The 10,367-nt window shown below is 58.5% G+C and overlaps 1 protein-coding gene across 1 annotated transcript; it reads left to right on the top strand.

Moving 5' to 3' along the window:
• Positions 1-4,148: 4,148 nt before the first annotated feature.
• Positions 4,149-8,974, top strand: LOC121159604 (anomalous homeobox protein-like). Its single transcript, XM_040984783.1, has 6 exons — positions 4,149-4,397; positions 4,958-5,085; positions 7,096-7,219; positions 7,913-8,084; positions 8,628-8,689; positions 8,963-8,974. Exons 1-6 carry the CDS (start codon positions 4,149-4,151, stop codon positions 8,972-8,974), a joined length of 747 nt encoding a protein of 248 aa, XP_040840717.1.
• Positions 8,975-10,367: the final 1,393 nt, after the last annotated feature.

Genomic DNA, 10,367 nt, shown 5'->3' on the forward strand with positions numbered 1-10,367 from the left:
CCTGAAGTCACAGGAGAAGAGATGCCCAGAAAACAATATGGGAGAGGGGGCCCAGCACGGTAGCCTAGTGGCTGAAGTCCTTGCCTTGCGTGCCTGGAGTTCCCATATGGGCACTGGTTCGTATCCCCACAACCCACACTTCCCATTCAGCTCCCTGCTTATGGCCTGTGAAAGCAGGTGAGGACGGCCCAAGACCTTGAGATCGTATCCTGCACCCATGTGGGAGACCTCAGAGAGGCTCCTGGCTCCTGGCTTCTGATCAGCTCAGCTTCGACCATTGCAGTCACTTGGGGAGTGAATCATTGGATGGGGGAATCTTCCTGTGTATTTGACTTTGTAATAAAAATAAATAAATCTTTAAAAAGAAATTTGGGAGAGAAACTAGTTGGAGTCACTCTATGCGTATCAGGAAATGTACATTGAACAGAAAGCTCAGAGGTGTGGCATATGCAAGGGCACATACAGGCAGCTGTTTCACACACACAAAGCAGAAAATACAGAACTCTGAATTCAGCCACCCTACAAAAATTTCCATAAATAAGTCATATGTTTTATTTAAAGATTTATTTTTATTATTATTATTTTTTTAATTGGAAAGGCGATATACAGAGAGGAGAGACAGAGAGGAAGATCCTCCGTCCGATGATTCACTCCCCAAGTGAGCGCAACGGGCCAATGCTATGCCGATCCGAAGCCAGGAGCCTCTTCTGGGTCTCCCGCGCTGGTGCAGGGTCCCAAAGCTTTGGGCCGTCCTCGACTGCTTTCCCAGGCCACAGGCAGGGAGCTGGAAGGGAAGTGGGGCTGCCGGTGCCCATATGGGATCCTGGGCGTGCAAGGCGAGGACCTTTAACCACTTGCGCCACCGCGCCGGGCCCAATAAGTCATATGTTTTAAAAGTTTATACACATAGGGCCCGGCACGATGGCCTAGGGGCCAAAGTCCTCACCTTGAACATGCCAGGATCCTATATGGGCTCTGGTTCTAATCTTGGCAGTCCCGCTTCTCATCCACCTCCCCGCTTGTGGCCTGGGAAAGCAATCGAGGACACCCTAAATCTTTGGGACCCTGCACCCACATGGGATACCCGGAAAAAGCTCCTGGCTCCTGGCTTTGGATTGGCTCAGCTCCAGCCATTGCGGCCGCTTGGGGAGTGAATCATTGGACGGAAGATCTTCATCTCTGTCTCTCCTCTTCTCTGTATATCTGCCTTTCCAATAAAAATAAAATAAAATTGTATTCAAGTCTGACCTGGCCCACCTTGGAAACCTACGTGGTCGGTCTGCAGCACAAGAGTCATGTGTCCCCGCACGCAGGGGCGAGGCCAGATTGTGGGGGCCAGTGTTGACGACAGGTGCCTAATGTCTTCCTCGGTGCGGTGGTCACTAGGGCTCAGGCCCTAGGGTCGGAACCCCTCCCTGCCCACAAGCAGAGCCCTTTTTGGGGCATTCAGAACCGTGCGCGTGTGGATTCCAATAGCGCCTTCTCCGGGGAGGCTGGGGACGGGGAGCGGGTCTCGGGGAGCAGCGCCCAGCGCCGGGAAACCGGGAGAGGGGCGAGCGCGTGGGGCGAGCGCGTGGGAGGGGCGAGCGCGTGGGGCGAGCGCGTGGGGCGAGCGCGCCTCTTCCCGCCCGCCCCGGGCAGAGGGCTCCCACCCCAGGCAGCTCCACTCCTTCCGGCTGCCCCTGAGCGCCCCCGCCCCGCCAGTCTCCCCCTCGTGATTGGCCGCGGGTGGATACATTGAGCGACCACTCCAGTCCTGGGCCAGCGGGCGACGGTGCCTCCGGTCCCGCGGGAGTGAGGAGCTCGTGCGGCACGTCCGCGCAGCGGAAGCGGGAAGCGGACGGTATTGCAGGTGAGTCGGCGTGGCGGGCGGGAGCCCTGGACGCCCAGCACGGGGTGTGAGCCTGGGCCTCCACCCGGGGCTGCACCCGGGCCGAGAGCAGCGAGAGCAGGAGAGCAGCGGGCGCGGTAGGGCAGGGTCGGTGAGCCCGGTGGAGGCCCCGCCCGGTGCGCGCTCCTTCCTTGCCGTCTGTCTTCCGGAGCTCCCCCACCTCCACCGCCCTGGTCTCCCGGAGCCCCGGTTTCTTGGAGGACGCGGGTCCAGGGCTTGGGACGCTGGCGCCGGGAGTGAAGACCCGTGAGAAGGTGACCCCGTGAGGGGGCGTCGGGACCGGGTGAGGGGGCGTCGGGACCCTGAGGGGCGTCGGGACCGGGTGAGGGGGCTGACCGGGTGAGGGGGCGTCGGGACCCTGAGGGGGCGTCGGGACCTTGAGGGGGCGTCGGGACCGGGTGAGGGTGTGTCGGGACCCTGAGGGGGTGTCGGGACCCTGAGGGGGCGTCGGGACCGGGTGAGGGTGTGTCGGGACCCTGAGAGGGTGTCGGGACCTTGAGGGGGCGTCGGGACCCTGAGGGGGCGTCGGGACCGGGTGAGGGGGCGTCGGGACCCTGAGGGGGTGTTGGGACCCTGAGGGGGCATCGGGACCGGGTGAGGGGGCTTTGGGACCCTGAGGGGGCGTTGGGACTGGGTGAGGGGGCGTTGGGACCCTGTGGGGGCGTCGGGACCCTGTGGGGGCGTCGGGATCCTGAGGGGGTGTCGGGACCCTGAGGGGGCGTTGGGACCCTGAGGGGGCATCGGGACCGGGTGAGGGGGCGTCGGGACCGGGTGAGGGGGCGTCGGGACCCGGTGAGGTGGCATTGGGACCCTGAGGGGGCGTCGGGACCAGGTGAGGGGGCGTCGGGACCCTGAGGGGGCATTGGGACCGGGTGAGGGGGCGTCGGGACCCTGAGGGGGTGTCGGGACCCTGAGGGGGCGTCGAGACTGGCTGAGGGGGTGTCGGGACCCTGAGGGGGCATTGGGACCGGGTGAGGGGGCATCGGGACCCTGAGGGGGCGTTGGGACCGGGTGAGGGGGCGTCGGGACCCTGAGGGGGCATTGGGACCGGGTGAGGGGGCGTCGGGACCCTGAGGGGGCGTCGGGACCCTGAGGGGGCGTCGGGACCGGGTGAGGGGGCGTCGGGACCCTGAGGGGGCGTCGGGACCGGGTGAGGGGGCGTTGGGACCGGGTGAGGGGGCGTCGGGACCCTGAGGGGGCGTCGGGACCGGGTGAGGGGGCGTCGGGACCCTGAGGGGGTGTCGGGACCCTGAGGGGGCATCGGGACCGGGTGAGGGGGCGTCGGGACCCTGAGGGGGTGTCGGGACCCTGAGGGGGCATCGGGACCGGGTGAGGGGGCGTCGGGACCGGGGTTGTGACCGGGTGAGGGGGCGTCGGGACCCTGTGGGGGCTGACCGGGTGAGGAGGTGCTGGGACACGGGTTGAGGATATGTGAGGAGCTGCTGGGACTCGGGGTCGGGACCCAGTGAGGAGGCGGTGAGGGGTCAGGACCCCATGAGGAGAGAGCTGGCACTGTAGTGAGACCTGGCGGTGGCACAGGGCACCAGGCGAAGTGGAGGCCTAGGCTTTAGCCCGGGAGCGTTTTTGGTAGGCTCTGGGTACAGACCCCGTTGCTCATGGCCGCCCTTTCCGGGCTAACCTGTGGAAGCTGAGCGTTTTCAGTGAGCAGCAGCGGCAGTGGGCAAGTGCCCCGGAACGCCTTGGGGGCCTCCCCGAGGAAACAGAATCAAGTTTATCTCATGCGGAAAAGGGAGGCTCAGGGAAGTCAGGTGACTGGGGGCAGGCTCTGGAGTAACAGTTAAGTCTGCTGGGGATCCCACCTATCGTTGTGAGGTATCTGGGTTCAAGCCTGGCCCCCAACTGCACCCTGGGAGGCAGGGAAGCAGCGGGTGATAGCTCAGGTGCAGGTGGTTGGTTTGTGTTGTCCACGTGGGAGGTCCATACTAATTTTCACCTGGCTTTGCATAGCCTCTTGTGGATATTTGGGGAGTAGACTAGCAGGAGTTCTCTCCCCACCTCATTCCAATGACATCAGTAATAGTGTTGACAAAGAGGTGGACTAGTGCTGGCCACTCTCCCGTGGGGTCACCCTCTCAGGATTCAGACTTTTTCTGGTGGAGGGTAGAAGGAAATTTTGCAGGCGTGTGGTCCTTGGCCATTCCCAGTTGGGCACCACAGCTGATCTGGCATGGAGGTTGCAGTGTGGCCTGCTGTGTGCACATGGTCTGATCTTGGTCTTTGTTGGCAGAGTGGTATGATGCTGAGCTTCTTGATGTTGCTGAGGGAGCACGGGAACACCCACCCACCCCTGGCGGAGCTGGTGCCCCTCGCGGGCAGCCTATGCCATGACATCCAAGATGACCTCACTCAGATGCAGCCTTTGGTTTCTGCCATTCTGGACAGCCAGCTGTGCCCGCACCTCCTGGACAATGCAGATGTGGCCGTGGTGTGTGCCCGTGTCCTGGCCCAGCAGGAGCAGCAACAGGCGGCCTGCCGGCTTCTGGAGGTACATGTGGGCTCAGTGGCCATTGGAAGGAGGGGCAGGGTGCACCATTCAAGCATTATCCATATGCCGGGAGCTAGCAATGAGTTGCTGGCCCACATCTCACAGACCAACCCCTTAGGGCTGCCTGGGAGAGGTGTTTTATACAAAGATTAGTTCCGGTAATTCTCACTTGAGTGAGTTACAAGCAGCTTGGGAATCTGAGTACTGGATGTGCATCAAGTGGTGCCAGCTCATAAACACAGCAGGTGGAGTGAAACCTGATTTCTTTCTGGCTTTGAAGCGCTGACAGTGATCAGATGGCCAGGTACACCCATCATCACCCCGGTCCCCAGTCTGGCGGCACCTGGAATCCCTCTCAGTATGTCATTCCCTCTGCAGGAGGCCAAGACCTTGCTCTGTGCAGTTGATGCCTCCCTGGCCACTTGATGTCACTTGTTCCAGGTTCTAGCTTGTGCCTGTTTATTCCTTTCCCACTGTAGCCCTCAGCACTGCTAACCGTGGGTCCATCCAGACCTGGTTCTTCCTACCAACATGTGGCTTTAGTGGACTTTCCTTGACAGGGTTGTCGGGTGCCAGGAGGCAGCCGTGAGCTGGTGCAGCTCTGGAACGACATTCACTACGACCTGGCCAGGAGGAAGCTGGGTGTGGCTGCGCTGACCCCGGTGCAGAAGTTCCGCTGCAGGAAGAGGTACTGCTGGGCTTTAGCTCTGTGTGTCAGGGGCTCCTGAGGGGTTGGCCATGCCCTTACGTTATTTTCTGTTGCCAAGCAAGGCTCACAGGTCTTGTTCTGAGTGCTACCCCACCCCTCCCTGTGGCTCCTGGAAGAAGAGATGGATTGTACTACAGAGGCTTGCTTGCAGGGAGGCCAATGTGAGGCAAGTCCTTCAGAGTCCAGCAGTCAGTGAGCCTGGGACCGCTAGGGCTGTGTGACCCACCACACAGAGGCTGACAGCCTGCCAGTGGAAGCCCAGCAGAGGCAGCCACTTGGTGACCAGTGTAGGGGTGGCATCCTGTCACTCAAGCTGTTTGGGGAGCACTCCCTGGGTCTGGATGCTGGGGCACCCTAGGCTTTGCTTTCCTGCAGGTGGCACTGACATGAGACCACGAAGTGCTAGCGGATCGATCATCGCTAGCAGGCAGGTCTCTGCAGAGACCGTGGTCTGAGGGGGCTGGGCTGTGGGGAGGGGCTTCTTCAGTGTTGGTAGTGCAGGTCTGTCCCAGCCTTGGAAGGAGACCCTACCTGAGGGATGGTGGTGGTCTTGTGAGCACCAGTGTTTAAGGCAGAGGGAGTGGCAACCTCAGAGGTCTGGCTTAAGACCTCTGGTTTAGGGGATGTCCGCTGGCTGAAGGGGTGTTCACAGCCTTTGGAAAATGCAGCAGTGACCTTCGCCTGTAACCATAGGGACAGGTGGTGGCTGAATTTTCACCTGCGGGGAGAGTGACTGATGAACCACAAGGAGAGCCCAGGGCTGTATTCTGATGGTGCTGGCTGACCCTGAGGGCTGTCAGGAAGGGTGGTGTCTCTTTGCGGCTCAGGCATTGTCCAGGACCCAAATCATGGCCCAAGAACAGTTGTATGCAGTGAAAAGGGAAGAGATTCCAGGGCTTTTGTCCCTGGGTCGGAACCAGGAGTGTGGTGGTTCTTGTAAAGGCACACAGGGCAGGGGTGGCGTGAGTGGTTCCAGGGAGATGAGCTGCATTTGGGATGTGTAAGGTGCCCACTGCATTATGTACGTCCACATAGGCTTTGCAGCTGAAATCTTCAACTGAAGTGATATTTGTCCTCAGTAGAAATGAAGATATATTCAGTGGTGGCGAAAAACTGTGACCAACTTGGACATGTCCCCTGCCTAGCTCCAGGAGGCTTCAATCTCAGGAGTAGTGCTGGGGATGTTGTCTAGTGGCCTGAGCAGCCTAGCTACTCCTCATACCCCCTGCAGTGGTCAGCTGAGGAGTGGCCAGGGGGTGAGGGGAAGTGAGGGGTGTGGCATGCAGAGAGGGAAGTCCAGGGTGATAAAGGAGAACAGCAGTGACCCTCTGCTGCCCGTGGTGAGGGGAGGAGCTGGTTCAGTGACCCTGGGTGAAGCTAGAGAAGTTTTACTGGGAGAGCCCTGACTGAGGCAGCAGCCGGAGGGCTGGGGGGAGGTGAGAGCCGCCAGAATGTTTACCAGCCCCGATGCCTCTGGTGCAAGAAACACTTGAATTGGAATGGAATCTGGAAAGTCCTTAGGGAGGCAGGGAAGTAGAGCCAATACACAGAACATCAGCTGCAGCCTCATTGCCAGGGTCCCCATGTGTTTGAGGGGTGCAGTGGGCTGGCAGGCGTCATGGTGGCAAGTCAGTGATGATAACTCAGTGAAATCTAGGGAGGAAGTGCTGGGCAGAGAAGGGCGCAAGGGTATGGGGGTGGGGCTGCACTGAGAGATGGGTGGGAAGGCCAAGGACTTTGCCTCATAAGTCCCATGGGCAGACAGGGAGGACAGGGAAAAGCCACATGGAAATGTGAAAACATAGGGGTGGGAACCCAGATCCTGGAGCCCTCTTTGGGGGTCTTGGGGCTGAGCTCCCCGCCATGGCCTGCAGGTGTGTGGGTTAGACGCTGATTTTCACTTGTGGGACAGCCTTGCCTCAGAAATGTTGCTGTCACAGGGCAGGGGACCGCTGGGCCCCCTCACTGTGCTGTTCTCATCTCCTCCAGGAATCCCCCACCCGCAGGCCTCTGCCCGGATGGCCTCAAGAGTCGGAACTTCCCCAGAGAGGTCCGCAGGAGGCTTCAAGACTTTGCCTTGGCCGTGAGCATTAACCCCAGCAAGGCTCAGCGGGTAAGAACAGGTGGAAGCCTTACCTCTGCCTCAGCTGCCCGTCCCTGGGCCTTTGCCCCCACGCCTGTTCTTTATCCTCTTTTGGGAGGGCGTGCCCTGTGCCTAGTCTACAGAGGGCAGTCCCAGTCGCCTTCTTAGGTTCTCAGTGTGGCTGTAGGCATGGAGGCTGAGATGGCTGGTACTGGGTGTGGGTTGAGGGTAGGGGCATTGGCCCACAGTGCCTGGTTCCTGCTCCCTCAGCACATCCGTCCCGCGGTCGCATGGCTCCTCCTGGTGGCCTCTCCTGTCTGCTGCTTACTGGGCTGGGTCCCCCCTCTCTGCTGGGGCTTTTGCTCAGGGTCGCCCCATGTGTGGGGTGCATGGTGCTGGGGGCGGTGACTGCACACAGCGGGCCCCTCCCGAGGTTCAGGACACTGTGGGCCTGCTCTGCAAGGTTCAGGACACTGCGGGCCTGCTCTACAAGGCCTGCTGAGGCTCGGCTCCCTACGACGCTTGGCCTGGCCTGACTCCCGAACTGAGCCTGGGCCTGGGAGGTGTTGTGTCTTCTCCAAGCAGGTGGCTAGGAGAGGCCCTGGTCAGCCACCAGTGCAGCTGGTGCCGATTCTGCTGCCTTTGGAGAGGTCAGCTTGGTTTCTGTGGAAGTGTGGGCACGGACCAGGAGTTAACAAAGCTAATTGTGCTGTTTTCGGACAGGAGAGTTTGGCTTTGGAGACAAGCTTGACTGCAGAGCAGGTCTACAACTGGTTTGCTAATTACCGGTGGTGCCAGCGGTCCCTGCTCCAGCATGTGCAGCCAGCCCAGCGGGTGGTGGCCGAAGACCCCAGTACAAAGGAGAGACGTCTGGACTGCTGGTGTCATTGGTCCGGTGGGTGTCTCCAAGGCCCTAGCATCATGGTATCTGGAGGTTTGCTTTCTGACAAGCCCCCTCGTTGCATTAACTGTTACGGGACACTGGAACAGGGGCACTGTGGCTATAGGTGCAGACCTCACCAATGTTCAGCACAGTCAAGACCTCACCTGGTGGCCAGCTAATCCTGAAGGTAGAGAGAGTCAGACTGTGCCGAGGAATGGTGTAGGTGAGGTTGTAGGTGCCCGGCCCCCCCACCCGTGTGCCCAGATTGCCATGTGGAGATAGATGGGCATCGGTGTGGGGATCAGGGAGTAGATGTGGGTCTGGGGATAGCTCACAGCAAAGATTGATGACCCAGTGGCCACACCCTGCTCTACTTGCTGGAAGGGAGGCCGAGATAGAGTCACGAAGCCTCTCCTTCCCTCTGTTTTTTCCAGCCTGGCCCAGGGACGGCGTACCTCCGCAGTCCCCAGACGCCCTCCAAAGACCTTGGGAGGCCCTGGCCCTGGTCACAGACCTTCCTGGAGCTGAGACGATCTCAAGGCCCCTGGCTCCCAGGTACTGTTGTCCTCACGTGCTATGGGGCCATCTCACCTGTTCGTTCGCCTTCTCAGCTGAAGGTGAGGATGGGGAGTGGGCATGAGTATGCTGGGGCCACCGCACAGGTACCAGGTCAGTGACTGCTGATTGATTGGAGGAAGGGGAAGCCACATCAGAGACAGAGCAGCTGTGACTCTGGAACCTGACATGGAGTGAGGCCCACCTTCATGTGTGTTTGGGAAAAGGGGGGAGATTGACTTCGCCTGCAGACGACCCCAGCTTTTGTGGTTTGTAAGTCTGCTGTAGTTTGTCTGTTGTGCATTCCATGCAGTCAGCACCTTTCTCCTTTGCAGAATGCTGTCTGAGCACTCTGCTTTGTGTACTGCCAGGAAGACCTTGCAGAAGTAATGTGGGAAGGAAGAAGCTGAGCACCTATAGCAGGCATTTTTGAACCTTGGAGAAGAAGTATATGGCTTTATTACAGGAAAACCAAGTGCACTATTTAAAACAATATATTTGAAAGGAGAACAAGAGATTTTTTTTCTATTTTATGGTTCATTTCCCAAATGGCTTCAACAGTTGGAGCCAGGCGAGGCCAAAGCCAGGAACCAGCTCTTTCCGGGTCTTGCACTTGGGTGGCAGGGGTCCAGGCACCCAGGGCATCTTTCACTGCTTCCCCGGGTATATTGCTGGGGAGGTAACTTGGAAGTGGAGCAGCTGAGACTGCTGGGTCCAGTATGGGATGTCAGAGTTGCAGGCCACAGCTTAACCCAACACACTTCAACACCAGCTTCGAAAGAGTGTAAGTGAACCAAGAATCCAAGCTCAGACCAAGGCTGAGGCTGAGTCCTGAGGGCAGCTGGGGGTGTGGTTTCCTAGTGGTGAGGTGTCCAGAAGTCACCTAGGGGGAGGCCATGCTGCTGCTAAGTGAAGGATTTTTAAGCGTGTAGTGTTTTTTCTTGGCTTATTTAGTTAGTCCTTCTCACAGTAGGCAGATAGAGAAAAGGAGGAACAGGTCATGAAAGAGTTTTAGAATTTGATTTTTGCTGCTTTTCCAACCAGCCCATATTTGTCTGCTGCCTCATAAAGATAAGGAAAGTACAGAGAGCTCAGTGTTTGTCAGCTGTGGGCCTGAGGTTCATGTCAGGTCTGATCGTTAGGTCACACGCTTGTGTTGCATGTGGTCCCTCCTGAGGACATTTGTACCTGGGCCTCTGGTAGGTTCGTATGACCTCGATTCCAGCTGTAAAATGGTGTGTTACTGAAGTCAAGGGAGGGGATGCAGTGAGCGTTCCTTGAGATGCAATGCTTCGTTACCAACTTCTGCTTTGTATGCCTTTAAAATCAACTGGCATTTATTTTCTGGACTACTGGGCTTTTGCTAATCATGTTAAGTTGCCAACACTGCATTGAAGCTCATTGTAAATACACTATGAATGCTTTTGTGGTTGGTCTTCATGAAGTATCTCTGGAAGCCAGGTCTGGTGCAGTCTAGCCCTGGGTCTGGCGTTGCAGTGTGGTGCGTAAAGCTGCCCCTGCAGTGCCGCCATTCTGTGTGGTTGCTGGTTTAAATTTTAGTTGCTTCCTGCTGATAGCCTGGGAAAGCAGCAGAGGATGGACCAACTCCCTGGGTCTTTGCACCCATGTGGGAGACCCAGATGGAATTCCTGGCTTCAGACCAGCTCAGCCGAGCCATTTGGGAAATAAACCAGTGGATGGAAGATTTGTCTCTATGTGTCTTCTTTCTCTTTCTATAAC

This window comes from Ochotona curzoniae, unplaced genomic scaffold (genome assembly GCF_017591425.1).
Source record: "Ochotona curzoniae isolate NIBS_2020 unplaced genomic scaffold, NIBS_Ocur_1.0 contig_43, whole genome shotgun sequence".
Taxonomy (NCBI): Eukaryota; Metazoa; Chordata; class Mammalia; order Lagomorpha; family Ochotonidae; genus Ochotona; species Ochotona curzoniae.

Bases quoted from the DNA above. Each gene is read 5' to 3' on its own strand.
- LOC121159604 (XM_040984783.1), top strand. From the start codon at position 4,149: ATGCTGAGCTTCTTGATGTTGCTGAGGGAGCACGGGAACACCCACCCA. The intron at 5,086-7,095 runs GTACTGCTGGGC...CATCTCCTCCAG, and splicing joins AAGTTCCGCTGCAGGAAGAG to GAATCCCCCACCCGCAGGCC. The intron at 7,220-7,912 runs GTAAGAACAGGT...GTTTTCGGACAG, and splicing joins ACCCCAGCAAGGCTCAGCGG to GAGAGTTTGGCTTTGGAGAC.